Source organism: Lathyrus oleraceus, chromosome 5, assembly GCF_024323335.1.
Source record: "Lathyrus oleraceus cultivar Zhongwan6 chromosome 5, CAAS_Psat_ZW6_1.0, whole genome shotgun sequence".
NCBI classification, from domain to species: domain Eukaryota; kingdom Viridiplantae; phylum Streptophyta; class Magnoliopsida; order Fabales; family Fabaceae; genus Lathyrus; species Lathyrus oleraceus.
Window position 1 is genome coordinate 399,138,300 of NC_066583.1, and position 16,606 is coordinate 399,154,905.

General features: G+C 38.3%; 1 protein-coding gene and 1 non-coding gene across 2 annotated transcripts; both read left to right on the forward strand.

Annotated features, from left to right (window-relative positions):
- Positions 1-779: 779 nt before the first annotated feature.
- Positions 780-886, forward strand: LOC127090265 (small nucleolar RNA R71). The gene has a single exon (XR_007791790.1). It is a non-coding gene; the product is annotated as a small nucleolar RNA R71 (small nucleolar RNA).
- Positions 887-14,945: 14,059 nt separating this feature from the next.
- LOC127081020 (proline-rich receptor-like protein kinase PERK10) lies at positions 14,946-16,400 on the forward strand. Its single transcript, XM_051021310.1, has 2 exons — positions 14,946-16,196; positions 16,383-16,400. Exons 1-2 carry the CDS (start codon positions 14,946-14,948, stop codon positions 16,398-16,400), a joined length of 1,269 nt encoding a protein of 422 aa, XP_050877267.1.
- The last annotated feature ends 206 nt before the right edge of the window (positions 16,401-16,606 follow it).

The window sequence follows — 16,606 nt, forward strand, 5'->3', positions numbered from 1 at the left end:
GTTGAGGTTGTCTAGGGAATTGTCCTTCAGGTGTAGTTTATGGGGCTTGGTTTTGTGCTACCTATGAGATATGGGTTTCAAGCATCTTGTTGGAAGTGATTATCTGATCAACCTTGGTTCCTAATTGCGTTATAAGTTCGTTTACGTGAATGTTCTGGTTTAGGAACTCTTTATTTTGCTGAGTCTGGCCCGATATAAAGCTTTCCGTGATCTTCTCAAGGTTAGACTTCTGGGGAACAACTTGCATAGGTTGGTTTGGTTTTTGGGCTTGATAACCTTGCGGTCTCTGAGGTGCATGATTTTGGATAGGGTTCTGGTTTTTATAGGGGAAATTTGGATGATTCTTCCATCCAGGGTTGTAAGTGTTTGAAAATGGGTTACCTTGGGCGTAATATGCTTGGTTGGTGTTCAGGTCATTCAAAAGGTTACACTCCGCTGATTTGTGTCCTTTAGATCCACAGAGTTTGCACTCTGTGTGGACTACTATTGCGGTGTTAGTCTTTGTAGACATATGTTCGATCCTAAGGGATAAAGCGTCCATTTTCGCCTGCATCATGTCTAAAGAGCTTATCTCATGTATTCCACCTTGGGTCTCCTTTTTCTCTATTGATGCTCGTTCAGTTCCCCATTGGTAATGGTTTTGGGCCATATCCTCAATTAGGTCACAAGCTTCAGGGTAAGGTTTGTTCATCAGTGCGCCACCAGCGACAGCGTCGATGCTCATCTTGGTGTTATAATGGAGTCCATTGTAGAAGGTATGAACGATCACCCATTGTTCTAGGCCATGGTGTGGGAAGACTCTTAATAGCTCTTTATATCTCTCCCAAGCTTCAAAAAATGATTCTCCATGGTTTTGAGCAAATCTAGTTATTTGGTTTCGAAGAACAACAATCTTACTAGGGGGAAATATCTAGCAAGGAATACTCTCCTAAGGTCTTCCTAAGTAGTTATTGAATTAGCTGGAAGTGAATCTAACCATGAACGTGCTCTATCCCTGAGGGAGAAAGGAAATAATCTTAAACGGATCGCATCGGGTGAAGCGCCTTTAGATTTAAAGGTGTCGGCTAGTTGGATAAAAACTTTTAAATGTTGATTCGGATTCTCAGTAGCGAGACCCACGTATTGGTTTTGTTGCACTAATTGCAACAAAGACGGTTTTAGTTCGAAATTGTTAGCAGGAATAAGGGGGTTTACTATACTCGAACTAGGTTCCTCGTCAGAGGGTTGGGCGAATTCCTTAAGAGGTCTCCTATCGTGATTCTCAGCCATAGCTTTCTTAATTTGGATGAGTAAGAGGCGTGTACGAGTATAACGTTCGGGTTCCGCTAAAGGATCTACTAAATTTCCAGTACTACGGGTTCTTCGCATTTACCGGCTAATAATGCCTTAGTCTAGATGATGTAACAACAGGGTACGAAATTTGACGAACTTGATCCCCGACAACGGCGCCAAAAACTTGATCGTGTTTTATTCGCAAGTGCACGAATTACGTCAAAGTAATATAAAGGAATATCGATCCCACAGAGACCAATCGTCAATCTATCGATTACTATCATTACAGTGTTTATCTAAGGCGGTATAAAAGAGATATTGGGTTTGCAAAATAACGGTAAATAATAAATGCAAGTAAAGACAGGTTGAATGTATTTCACGTCAATTAAGTGATGTTTTGATTGTCTAAATAGAACTACTTATGAGACAATATTTTCTACTCTTGAAAAGAATCCATTTAACAAGAACTGTCGCTTTCGCGTATTCAGAATCGAGTTTACCCTTAAATTAAGGCCTCTTATTGTCAATTATAAAAGGTGCACATAACGCTAAAGTAGTAAACTTATTTTTAAGAAATGAGACTCGTAAACTTAGTTGAAAAGTGATTTTGATTTGGAAAGTTTACCCAAGGAGTTTCCTGATTTTAAATCTATCAACGCGTCCGAAAACAGTTTTAAAAATGGTTTTTCCTTAAAGTGATAAAAATTCCTAGTTACTAAGCCAGGGTGCTTTCGCACTCCTCGAATAATTAAAACTAACCAAGTTTGTTTTAGAAAACTCAAGTTAAAAATCAAAACAGCCTTTAAAGTATTTCTACAGATTCAATATGTGAAACATTACTTTAACCGCGATCCTTACATTCTAACATTTAGAAGATTTAGCCAGACATGGTAACACAAACAAACACAATGGTATTAATGATGAAAAGTTTGTTTTAGAATGTGAGGCGTAGAGAGCGAGTAAAGTGTGTAAAGTAAATAAAGTAAAACGAGTGCGGAAAATAAATAAAGTAAAGTGAGTGCGGAAAATAAATAAAATAAAGCGAGTGTGGAAAATAAATAAAGTAAAGTGAGTGCGGAAAATAAATAAAATAAAGCGAGTGCGGGAAATAAATAAAATAAAGCGAGTGCGAAAAATAAATAAAGTAAAGCGAGTGCGGGAAATAAATAAAATAAAGCGAGTGCAGGAAAATAAATAAAATAAAAGCGATGCGGGAAATAAATAAAATAAAAGCGATGCGGGAAATAAATAAATAAAGCGATAAATAAGAATCTGGTACAAAAATAAACCTCCGACTCCTGAAGCTAAAGATGACAGCAACTCGAAGTGACCCAACTCAATTTCACTAAGGTGCGATAACCACCCGATGTGACGGATTACCGTTATTACAAATGATAAATATATGCTTAGTGTTGTAAAACTAAGTTAGATGATTAGAAAATGAAATGGAACAAACTATTTATAGAGGATTTCAGCAGCTTGCAAAGACCATGGTGCCCTCCAACTTCTCCTTAGTGGGAACGTGATTTCCAAAGGTGGCGCCCGCCATCCCTTCATGGCGCCCGCCATGTGTGTAAATGGGAAAGATCATGGGAACGTGGCGGTTACCTCCTAGTTGAGGGTTGATGACTCATGGCTCCTCCTATAGCGGCCTCCATGTGCAACGCCATGTGTGTAATTTTCGCCGAAAAACCCTAATTTTAGGTCTTTTTGCTTCGTTTCTTCCAAAAGAGTCCGAAAGTGCTAAATATCTGAAAACAAGATAAAAGAAAGCATAATACAAACAAAATGATAGTAAAGTCCTAATAAACATGTGAAATCCGAGTCAAAAACACGGTGTAATTCAGTGTGATCATTATGGTATTGGGAAGTTGACCTCTAAACTAGGGTTCAAACTAAATGACCTATAATCTTTCACCATAAAAAATGACTTTCCAAGAAAAACTAGCTTTTGACGTCAACATGAAAGTTGTTTGTAATGTCATTTTGAGTAATGTTTCTCTCGGAATAATTTTCATATGACAAAAATTGTAGGAGATAGGGTCTAGGGAACCCCAGTTTTGACCAGTTGACTTTCTCTGCTCAACCACCATGAACCATCTTGCTAGCTTGACATTCTCTGAACTTTTGGGACTCATGGAGGATCATATATGTGTAGGATGATTTAATATGAAGTATATCTTGAAATATTTAACCAATTGTTGAAGAAACTTGTTGAATAAGTCACATAAGATACCCAAATAAATTAGGGTTTCCAAGGAAAATAAGCTTCAAACTCTTGATGATTTCTTGATCAAAATGATATGTGAAGATAATGGGGATCCATATATGATGCTTAGAGCCAATGTGAACCATTTCATGAATGCACTCCTTGAATTTAGGGTCTTAAACCCTAGATATGAGCTTGATAGAGCATAGGTGAGCATGCACACTACCTACAAAAGCAACAAACTATACATTGACATATTTTTGGTATTTTGGTTAGTAAATAGGAAAAATGAAGTATGATACAATCAAATGTGCTTGGTGATCTCTCCATTTCAAACCCAATGAATGAGGGGGTAAGGAGGATGTCAAGGTGTGATCCCAATGTCAATGCATATGATGAGATATCATGAGGGATCTTAGGGGAAAAATTGGGGTCTTACAAATATGAGTAGTTATTTCAATGTCACAATGGTAGAGGCAGCAAAATAATGCCAGTGAGACTCCCCTGGTCATGAGCACATCATTAGTAGGGGCTTTATGAAGGATTAGCTTCCAAACAAATTTTGATTTAGAAGGTGGAATATCTTTTCACCGCAAATGTCTAACCTGAGATGTGGGAAGGAGAATGGGAACTTGGTTTGGTAGACATCTTTGAGGCTCAATATATCTTAAGAAGAGGAAGGCCAAATCATTTAGTATTGAATCTGATCCTCTTGAGATGTAGCAAAAGGAAGTCCCTGAGAGAGGAAAGGAAAATATTAGGTAAATTAGAAGGAATCGACCATTAATTACTGAGCAAAAATATGGATACAGTAACATTGATGTTTATGCCTTGACTAATAAGGTATGAGACAAAAGTTTCTAAGATGAAAGGTTGACTTCACCAAGCATTTGTCCAGAATTTTATGGAGGTACCTTGACCCAAGATCCAATAGACAGAGTTGCACAACATATTTTACTAAAGTTTGATTACCTTTAAGATTGAATAAAAATATGATGGTTAATAAGACCAAACTTCCTCAAAGCTTTGGCTTTAAGGATGTTATCCCAAGACTCTTTTAAGTTCATCATATCCCAACATAACTTGAGATTAGAAGCTTCAATGAGGGAAGTGAGAGATATAATACCCAAACCACTATTATTAGTTGGGATGCACAAGACTTTCCAAGCTACCATAACCATTTTCCTTTTAGAAACATCACCATTCCAAATAAAATTGTTGCAGGCGTGACCTATAGACTTTAGGAGGACACAAATCCAAGAGTAGATGGTGATTGAATGAATTAACATACTTTGAATGACATTTTTTACTAGCATTAGTCTACCAGCCATAGAAATAAGGGAGCCTTTTTAGGTGATTATCTTGGAATTGATTTTGTCCACTGTTAAGAGTCTCACATCGGATGATATATAGCCTGAATATGTGTTTATAAGTGAGGAAGTCCCCACTATACCAATCGGTTTTATAGGGTTGAGTTAGGCTCAACCACATTTCTTAACATGGTATTAGATCCTCGTTTAAGATCTGGTAGGCCACCTATTATGGTTTCCGCTATCGGGTCACCCACCATTTATTTCCATGCTCTAGTTGCCTAGTCATGAGCGTGAGGGGGTGTTAAGAGTCCAACATTGGATAATATATGGCCTGAACACGTGTTTATAAGTGGGGGCAGTCCTCACTCTACCAACCGATTTTGTAGAGTTGAGTTAGACTCAATCACATTTCTTAACATCTACCATGGGCTGCATGTAAGTGGCGTTTTCCCTACCTTTGAAGATGGTCAAACCCATTTAGGTAAAAAGAATTTGGCCTATGAAAAAACCTTTTAAGATGACTTGGATCTAATAATAAAAATTTGGAGAAAACTAATTTAAACAACTTAAAGAAGAAAACTTCAACTAAAAGTGTCAAAGGCCTTTAAGATATCCATTTTCATTGCTAAGTTGCCACCATGCTACTTTTTTTCAAGAAGATTGATGGCTTCAAAAACCATACATATGCCATATTTGATATTTCTATGGTGTATGATGCCCATTTGTTCCTTGAAGATCAGAAAAGGCATGATGGGAGTTCGTCTATCAACTACGATCTTGGAAATAATTTTGAAGTTAAAGTTGGAAAGAGCTATTGGTCTGAAAATGTTCATGGACTCAACACCCTTGGTTTTTTGAATAAGGAAATTGTGTTTTCATTGTAGTTGGGGAGGATCCAGCTTGATTTGAAAAAATGTAAAACTAAGTTACAAACATCTTCTTCAATGATTTTCTAATAAGTGTGAAAGAAGAAGCCTTCAAATCCATTTGGCCCAAGTGCACTAGATTTGTTGAGGTTGAAAACAGCCCTAGAAATTTCATATTTTGAGGGGATCATTATGAGAAGAGCATTCATTCTATCCTCCATAAAAGATGGAAGGACATCAACAAGATATGTTTTTTGGTTGCTACCTGCAAAACAGAAAACGTTAGAGAAATAGTGTACTGCGTGATTAGCCATCAAGATTAGATCAATGATGAGATGATAGTATCCACATCTTTGAGACATGTGATGATGCTCCTGTTTCACTTGATTTTGGACATTCTATGAAATAATTAAGTGTTCCTATATCTCTCTAGATGCCAAGGCACGCTATAATTTTGATGCCAAAATAACTCTTCTTGAGCCAAAGCCAGCTTCATCTCTTTTTCGGCCAAGGATTCCTGATCTCTGAGAAAGGCAATGTAACCAGTAGAGTTTATTAGATCCTAGATGTTTTGCATGTTAGAAGTGGAGGTTTTAACTATAATATGAATGTCACCGAAGACATTTACAAGTCCCTGTAAGAACAAATTTAGTTCTACAATGTATCTCTAAGATTTTGATGATAACAAAGGATGAAACAAAAATGGTACCCTAACGAAATATTTCTAAGTATGCAGGACTCTAATAAAATCAGTCAGATAGACAATCATCAGATACATAATCAAGCGCTAAGATACCACTCAGAAGATACGCAACCAGAAGCTTTGACTCTGATCAACGCAAGCGCAAGCTAAACTAAAGAAGCCAGACACTCTGAAGTGAAAGAATGACTCTAGAATCTGAAGACATACGCTCTAATGAAATCAAGTAAAGAGAAACTCTGAAGACAGTCAGCAACAAGCATCTTCTCAAGTTGCAATCGCTTTATGAAGGCTCTGACATTAGGATCCTCTCATTCAGAAAGCTTAACCTTAAAGAAACTCGCTTATGGAAAGAAGCTATTTTAGGAAGGATTTTATGGCACTCCAAATATTGCTTTTGAAAGAATACAAAGATTAATGACATTAATCATCCATCATTACCCAAGATTCTGACATTAACATCACTCAACGGTCTTCTCACTCTCCTATATAAAGGATGGAACGCCACCCAAAGAAGACACCTGAAACACACGAGAATACAACTCTTCCACTATTCATCAGTCATTCTCTCACACAAACTGCTACTTTAACATGTGAATTTTCCTGCTCTTACCTTGTGTAATTTTTGCTTATTTTAGAAGCACCATTCATTACTATAATCATACTATATTGCTAAGAAATTTCCTCAACTGACTTGTGAAGTCTGTAAACTTGAGAGGGCTAATGGATCTCTATTCTCTTAGACGATTGTTTGTGTAATCTTCCAATATTAGTGGATTAAGTCCTTTTTGAAGGCGAAATCACCTTGGCCGGGTGAACTAGAGAAGCTTTGAATTTCAAGCGAACCACTTTAAAATTTTGTGTTGAAATCTTTTGTTTCTGCATGTGTCTAATTTCTAAAAAGTTTTTATTCTCCTAAAACAATTCAAACCCCCCTTTCTTGTTTTTCTCTACCTTCACAAAGCGCGACTTTAAAAACCATCACAAAGCCAGAACAATACTGCTTAATGCCATTTCCTACAATGAATATGAAAAGATCACCAACGGGGAAACAGCTAAAGAAATACTTGACTCCCTGAGGATGACTCATGAAGGAAATTCACAAGTGAAAGAGACAAAGGCCCTGGCTCTAATTCATAAGTACAGAGTTTTCAAGATGGAGGACGATGAAGCTATAGAGGTAATGTTTTCTAGATTTCAAACCTTAATTGCAGGACTCAAGGTTCTAGACAAAGGCTACACAACTGCAGATCATGTCAAAAAGATAGTCAGAAGCTTGCCAAAGAAGTGGAGACCCATGGTTACAACATTAAAATTATCAAAGGATCTGAACAATATCAGCCTTGAAGAACTCGTTAGTTCACTTAGAAGTCACGAGATAGAACTTGAGGAAGATGATCCTCAAAAGAAGATCAAATATGTAGCACTAAAGTCCAGATATGAAAGACGCAAACCAGAAAAGAACAAAGCCTTCCAAGCTGAAGAGGAAGACAATGACGACTCTGAAAAGGAAGACCCTGATGATGAAGAAGAGTTATCCCTTTTAACCAAAAGAGTAAAACAACTCTGGAGAAAAAGGAATAATAACTTCAGAAGACCAAGACCCAAACAAGATCGCTCATAATCAACTTCCGGAGGCAAAAAAAACAAAGAGGTAACATGCTATGAATGTAAGGAAACAGGTCATTACAGAAACGAATGCCCAAAGCTGAAGTAAGAAAGCTCCATAAGAGAAAGTTTCAAGAAAAGCTCCTTCAAAACCAATAAGGGACTGATGGCCACCTGGGATGACAGTGGATCTGATTCCTCTAAATCAGACTCTAAAGAATAGGAAAATGTTGCATTCATGGCTACCACCTCTGGAAACACATCAGATAGAGAATCTAATCCTGAAGAGGTATTTTCTTATCTTTCTCGCTCTGACCTTGAATCATGCCTTTCTGAATCTTTGAACTCATATCAGAAACTTAAACAAAAATTTAAATCATTAAAAATGGTTCTTGAAGGAACCATCGAAGAATGTGGTAAGCTTGAGATGACAGTTTCTGAACTAAAAAATGAAAATCTAACTTTGACAAAAGAAAGAGACTCTACAAATAAACAATGTTTAAAACTTGAAGAAGCTTTATCTCAAGCCCCACAAACTTCTAACGCAATGATATATAAATATGAAAAATCTTTTCAAAAGTTTCTGAAAAGTGGGATAGAAAGAAGCAGAGTGGCATCCATGATTTATGGAGTCAGTCAGAATAATAAAAGGGGAATCAGGTATGATCCTAGTGAAGATAAATCTTCTACAAATGACAAACCCAAATCTCCTTTCTCTTACCACTACACACATGTACAAGCATAACGTCTTGATAATGCTAGAAAACCCAAAGTTTTAAGAAACTCTGGGAAAACTAATCACAAAGTACCCAAAAGATTCTGGGTGCTAAAGGATAAGATTGTTTATGTTGCAGATATCTTATGCAGCAGAGTTAAGACACCAATCATGGTACCTGGACTCTGGATGCTCGTGACACATGACGGGAAGAAAGCATATGTTCCAAAGCCTGGAACTTAAAGATGTTGGCTATGTAGGTTTCAGAGGCAATCAGAAAGGAAGAATCAGAGGCTCCGGAACTATTGGTAATGGATCTCTTCCCTCTATATCTGATGTCCTCTACGTAGGAGGATTAATGTATAACTTGTTATCAATAAGCCAACTGAGTGACAACGGTTATGATATAATCTTCAATCAAAAAACATGTAAAATAATTAATCAGAATAATGGAACAATCATATTCACTGGCAAGAGGAAAAACAACATTTACAAAATAAGTCTTTCAGATCTAAAAGATCAAAATGTAAAATGTTTGATGTCTGTTCACGAAGAGCAATGAGTATGGCATAGACGCTTGGGCCATATTAGCATGAGGAAACTTTCTCAGCTAAATAAACTCGAGTTAGTTAGAGGTCTACCTAAGCTGAAATTTTCTAGCGATGCTTAGTGTGAGGCATGTCAGAAAGGAAAATTTTCTAAAACATCTTTTAAAAAGAAAAATATTATTTCCACCTCTAAGCCTATGGAACTTCTTCACATTGACCTTTTTGGGCCTGTTAAGACAACGTCAGTCAATGGAAAGAAGTATGGACTGGTCATTGTTGATGATTTTAGTCGCTTGACATGGGTAAAATTCCTAAAGCACAAGAGTGAGTCTCACTCTGTATTCACTAGCTTATATTCTAAAGTGCAAAACAAATTTGACTCTAAAATCATCAGAGTCAGAAGCGATCATGGTGGCGAATTCGAAAATAAGTTCTTTGAAGAACTGTTTGATTCTAATGGAATATCCCATGATTTCTCCTGTCCTAGAACTCCACAACAAAATGGAATTGTAGAAAGGAAGAATAGGACACTCCAAGAAATGGCCAGAACCATGATCAATGAAACAAATGTGGCTAAGCACTTTTGGGCTGAAGCAGTAAATACAGTGTGTTATATTCAGAATATAATCTCTATAAGACCTATTCTGGAAAAGACTCTGTATGAACTGTGTAAGGGAAGAAAACCCAACATTTCCTATTTCCGTCCTTTTGGATGCTCATGTTTTATTCTTAATACTAAAGAACATCTGAACAAGTTTGATTCAAAAGCACAAAAAGGTATTATGTTAGGATACTCAGAACGCTCTAAAGGCTACAGAGTACACAACACAGAAACCAAAATTATGGAAGAATCAATACATGTTATATTTAATGATAAGCTTGACCCTGAAAAGTCAAAGCTAGTTGAGAAACTTGTAGATTTGGAGATAACTCTTGCAGGCTCTAACGAAAAGACTAAAGGATCAGAAGAAACTGAGAAGTCAAGTCCAAATGCAACTGAAATTTCAACTATCTAGAAAAGATCAAGAAGTCGCCCTAACATCTCTGAAGATTTGATTATGGGAAACAAGGATGAACCTGTCAGAACCAGGTCAACATTCAAAGTATCTGAAGAAACTCCTCTGGGATTAGTATCTTTGATCAAGCCTACTTCATGCGATGAGTCACATCAAGATAATGATTGAGTTCTGGCAATGAAAGAAGAACTTGATCAATTCTCAAAGAATGATGTCTGGGATCTTGTCCCAAAGCCTAAAGGAACTCATATTATTGGAACAAGATGGGTATTCATAAATAAACTGAAGGAAAAAGGAGAAGTAGTCAGAAACAAAGCATGACTGGTGGCACAAGGTTATAGTCAACAGGAAGGAATTCACTACAATAAAACCTTTGCTCCAGTTGCCAGGTTAGAATCTATTCGCTTACTTGTTTCTTTTGCTATAAATCATTCCATCAAATTATATTAGATGGATGTCAAGAGCGCATTCCTTAAAGGTTATATATCAGAAGAAGTATATGTCAATCAACCTCCAGGTTTTGAAAATTATAAATGTCCAGAACATGTTTTTAAACTGAAAAAATCATTGAATGGTCTAAAACAAGCTCCTAGAGCTTGGAATGAAAGACTAAGCAAATTTCCCCTAAAACATGACTTTATTAGAGGAAAGGTTGACTCTACACTCCTCTGTAAAAACATTAAAAATGATCTAATGATATGCCAGATATATGTGAAGGAGAAGGGCGATCCAAAATGCAACGGAATTAAAAATTTCTCCTATAATGATCCTTACGAATGGGCATTATCAGTGATAGAATCGTTACCTCTTGTGGCGATTGTAACCTTTGATGCAGATCTACGGAGCGATCACGAACGTTGAATGATGACAACGCCTCTACTCAGTCCACACGAACGGATTCCTTCAATCTCAGTGCTAGCTGCTACAAATGAAGGCTTTGAGTGAGAGAGAGAGAAACGAAATTGCAACTGCTAAATGCTTGTACACAAGGATTCTATTTATAGAACCACTTGTGTGGGCTTCAAGCTAAAAAGCCCACTTAAGTGTATGTGGCCCATATCTTATAATATGCCAAATTCACTTAAGCGCGTGGTACCTTACCATATTTCGTATTCTACTTAAGTACACCGTACCTTATGATGTTCTATAATTCACTTAAGTGCACTGTACCTTACGGTGTTCCTTAGTTACTCTATCTCTCATCAATCCGTCCTTTGTGTGTGACCCTGTAGGTTTTCGCGGCATTGGCAATTATATTAAATCACGTATTTAACATAATAAATAGTGAGCGGTATCTAGCAACACATCACTGCTACCCAAGACACGAAAATGTCATGTGATCTGACAAATCCTTATGTGATAATACTAATGTGCACAATTAACCTTTTACCCTTATGTCTATATTGAACACAAGGCATAGACCGTGTCATCCTTGTCTAGTTCAATATTGGACCCATAGACATTTATCCTGTTACGCAGGATGGGAAAATTCCATCTAGGTCACTCATGTCCCTTAGCATGCTTCGTGGAGTACCCATCAACTGTCTTTATGGTCATCCAATTACGGACAACGTTTGATCAGCAATAAGGCACTCGACTCTACATCTAGGGTCCATAGTGGTTTCAGGTCGAAGGGTGGTATACACCATTATCACCATGAGAATAACTTATGACACTTTGCATAACATTTTATATAGTATTCTCATAGCGGGTCAATCCAGTATAAATATTACTCTTAATATTCATACCTATGTTTAAGACTTGATAACTCCTTATCCATGATCCATGAGATGTGATCATCAGTCTATAAACATAATAGTCTTCATGCTTTAATGTTATCCCACTTCACAATAAAGCTCGACTACGGATACTTTAAGAATAGTGTCCTTATGTTTAATGTGATCTCATGATTAAGTCATACTTGATACATTAAATGGACTAGCTATTCTAGGGACTTTATTAAACAAACATAATAAAGAAAAAGCCTTTTATTATTAATAAATAATTCGATACAAGTACCAAAAGTATTGGCCTCTAGGGCTTACACCAATAATATGTTGATGACATTATTTTTGGTTCAGCTAACCCCTCTGTGTGTCGAGAATTCTCTGAGCTAATGCAGGCAAAATTTGAAATGAGCTTAATGCAAGACCTAAAGTTCTTTCTGGGAATTCAAATAAATCAAGCCTCGGAAGCTACCTATGTATATCAAAGTAAATACATAAAAGACATTCTGAAGAAATTCGAAATGGCAGAATGAAAACCTGCTAAGACACCTATGCATCCAACCTGCATTCTGGAGAAAGAAAAAGCTAGTCAGAAGGTTTGTCAGAAGCTCTATCGTGGTATGATAGGCTCTCTTCTCTATGTGACGGCTACACGCCCTGATATTCTTTTTAGTGTATGTCTTTGTTCCAAATTCCAATCAGATCATATGGAATCTCATTTAACAGTTGTTAAAAGAATCCTAAGGTATCTGAAAGGAACCCCTAACCTTGGCCCGGTGTATGAGAAAACATCAGAGTATAGGCTCTCTGGTTATTGCGATGCAGATTATGCAGGGGACAAAATGGAACATAAAAGTACATCTGGGAACTGTCAGTTCTTGGGAAACAATCTCATATCATGGGCCAGCAAAAGATAGTCAACCATTACTCTGTCTACTGTAGAAGCAGAATACATATCAGTTTCACTTTGTACTACTCAGATGCCATGGATGAAAAATCAATTAGAATACCTTCAGATCTTTGAGAGTAACGTTCCTATCTTCTGTGATAATACTACTGCCATATGTTTAAGTAAGAAACCTATCTTGCATTCCAGAGCTAAGCACATAGAAATAAAGCATCATTTCATCAGAGACTATGTTCAGAAAGGGGTAATATCCTTAAATTTTATTGATACAGACCATCGATGGGCTGATATTTTCACTAAACCCCTCGCTGAAGACAGATTCTCATTTATTCTGAAACATTTAAAAATTCAAATTTGCCCAGAATAAACCAAATGTGCTTCTCTGAAATAGCAAAATAAGGCTCTGAAATAAACATCTGGTATCTGGATCTGACTCTGATACTTCTACCAGTTAGGAGTTATCTGAATCAGAAATCCTCAGGATCCAATCTTTTGGTATTCCTGAAGATCAGATAGTTCAACACGTGGGGTATCATGCGTCTGACTTTGGATCTTCTAGACAGTTGTCTAGCAGAAATCAAGGGATAAACCCTTGAGATCTCCTCGAGCAGTGTGCTAATTTGGGGATTAGACCTCCATTATGGGGTGTAATCATTTCTCCCCTAAGCGTGTTTACTTGGTTAATGTGCATCATTAATTTCATAAATTTTCAACTGCCTCTAACATTGTCATTTTGCATGCACTTCATTGTGTATTTATACTTTTCACTTATCACAATCTCACACTTCTACACTCATGCCCTACATAAACCCCCTGCTCTCTCTCTCTCTCTCTCTCTCTCTCTCTCTCTCTCTCTCTCTCTCTCTCTCTCTCTCTCTCTCAAGTTCATCATCTTCATCAGTTCTTTATCATCTTCAAGCAAAGTTCTTCATTCTTCAACAAAATTCATCAAATTTCTTCATGGATGCTCAACAATAATCCATCTACAACTATTCTCAGCAGATGGAATCAACTGATCAAACACCCATTTCTACTCAACAAACAACTGCAACTACTAGTATCGTTTCTACCCCTATCTACAAAGAACCATACATTCTAGACCGTGAACCTCACATTCATCTTGACACGCCCTTTGACAAGCTTAAGGTACTGTGTGAGTCACTGGTAGACTTCGACAACATGAAGCGCAATGGCATAGACCTCACTGAGGAGCTAAGAATGCAAGGGTGGGAAACCTACTTCCAGATACTCTACAATTCTGTGTACACCTATCTGATAAAGGAGTTCTGGCGCTTTGCAGACTCAGATGATCATTATATCGTCTCTTACGTTCTAGGAGTCAAAAGAGTCATCACTGAGAAGTCTATAGCCTCCCTTCTGAACATGGAGAAGACATGGGGAAAAAGGATTTACAACATCAATCCTAGGGAAAATTACTTGTCCTAGGAAATAGCCCCTACCATCTTTCAACAGAACGTTGAAGGAAAACATTCCAAGAACAAAGAACTTCATTAGAATCTCTGTGTCTGGCTGAAGATCATCCTGGGCACCATTCATCATTGCCCTGCATCAAACTCTTATGACTACATCAACACAAATCAGAAGTGCATCCTCTACTGCATCCACAAAGGGTTGAAACTGAACCTGCCAGCACTGCTTTTCAAGTATCTCAGAGATTCTGTCAAGGATACCAGAAACAATATGAAGCCTAGAACCTACATTCCTCTGGGGAGACTCATCACGGATGTTCTGATCGAGAGTGGGCTGATGGATCACCTAATCCATCACAATCTGATGGAAGATGTCACTGTTGACATAGGAAGACCTCTAAATGCTCGGAATCTGAAGAGTATCGGGGTAATTGAGCAAGTCAGAACTAAACCAACTCTAGACACCTCCTGGGAAGCACTCAAGGATCAGAGGAAGATTTCCAACGGTCTCTACCTTTTCTCCAAGATTGACCCTCCAGAAGTGGTGGCTCACTATCTACAAGACCTTGCAAGCCAAGGGGTGGATATTTCTGAATTCTTTATGGACTAGTTACCTGAGCATCCACCTAATTTCATGAAGAGACACCGGGAGGCATCTAGGAAGTCAAAGAAGGCAAAGCTGGGAGAAACTTCTAGGTCAAGACCTCCAGTCCCTCTAGCTGATTCTCCAAGTAATTCTTTGCCTCCTTCTCGCTCTATTAAATTAAAGCCTATTGCTTCTTCTCTTCCCCAAACCACTCCCATCTACACCCAATCAGAAACACCTCCCTCCACCACCAGACCCTCTAACCTACCATCTCTTAAATTCAATCTCGCAACCACTACCCTACCCATTTCTGAAGCAGAAATGTTGAACGAAACCACCTCACCATCATCTTCCTTACCTTCATCCCCACCATACTACATTCTCTCATCAGACAACGAACCCTCTGACCCCCAATCCCTCACACTAGCTCAACTTCAAGCACATGCTCTGACCTCACAACAACCACCACAACCTGAACCTGAAGTCACCTCTCCATTCTCTGAACAACACAATCCACCTCCATCGGACCAACCTCAAACACCACCCCATGAACAACAAACAAATCCACCATCTGAACAACCACAAACACCACCTCCTGAACAACCAACAACTGCACCCTCTGAACTTCCACCCAGTCCACCACCTGAACAAGCAACATTACCTCCCTCTGATATTCCCCCACTACCAACCTCTGAAGACATCATCCCTACTCAAACTCCCGCTGACACCAATCCAACACCACCATCCTCCCCATCCTCCAACCCTGAACCAAAAACTGCCTTCCCCACATTAGAAGAAGCAATAACTTTATTTGCGGAGTCTTCAGTGGAGAAGATCAAGTCTCTGTCTGTCAACTTTGGCATTAGTGATGATCCCTCTATAGTAAGGATCCACTGGAACAGGGTGATCATATGGATGACCTCTGAAGCCTTCAAACTGAAAGTCCTCTCTGAACATGTCCGCAACGACTTTGTCAGAGATGCTGGAGTAAGGCTACAGACTCGTTTAGTCAGAGAGGCTGAGGAAAAGGCCAGGAAGAAAGCAGAAGAGAAAACTCGTCTGGCCGAGGAGAAACGAATAAGAGAAGCTGAAGAGAAGGCTGCTACTGAAGTTGCTGCTGCGGCTATTGCTGAAGCTAAGGCAAAAGCAAAAGTTGAAGCTGAGGAGGCAGAACATATTGCTGTAGAGGAAGCTGCAAAGGCCAGTCCTGATGCTCTGAATCAGGGGGAGCAATTTAACTCTGGTTTTGCCCCTCTGGTCCTGAAAACTCTAGAGGAACTGCAAAAGGAACAACAAGTTGTGAGAGCAAGATTGGATCACCAGGACTTCGTCAACAACAACATTCAGAACCTACTGACTCAGCTGCTCCAAAGGATGCCTCCGCCCCCAAAACCTTAGGCACTTAGGATCTTTTCTTGTTGTTTTCTTCTGATGTTTTTCTTATGATTTCTGATATATGCTTTCATTGCTGCCTATCTGTACCAGTTTTTCCCTTATATATGAATATCCATTTCCTGCCTAAATTTCTATGTCTTTTTGAGTCTGACAAAAAGGGGGAGAACTATAACAGCTCTGATGAAAATACATATCTAAACCTCTTAATGCACTTCGAACATTAATGCCTTATGAGAACTAAAGTTATGCAGGATAACAGCCAAGGTACAAAACCAACTACCACACAAGGAAGGTCCGGTAAGAACCTTTGATAA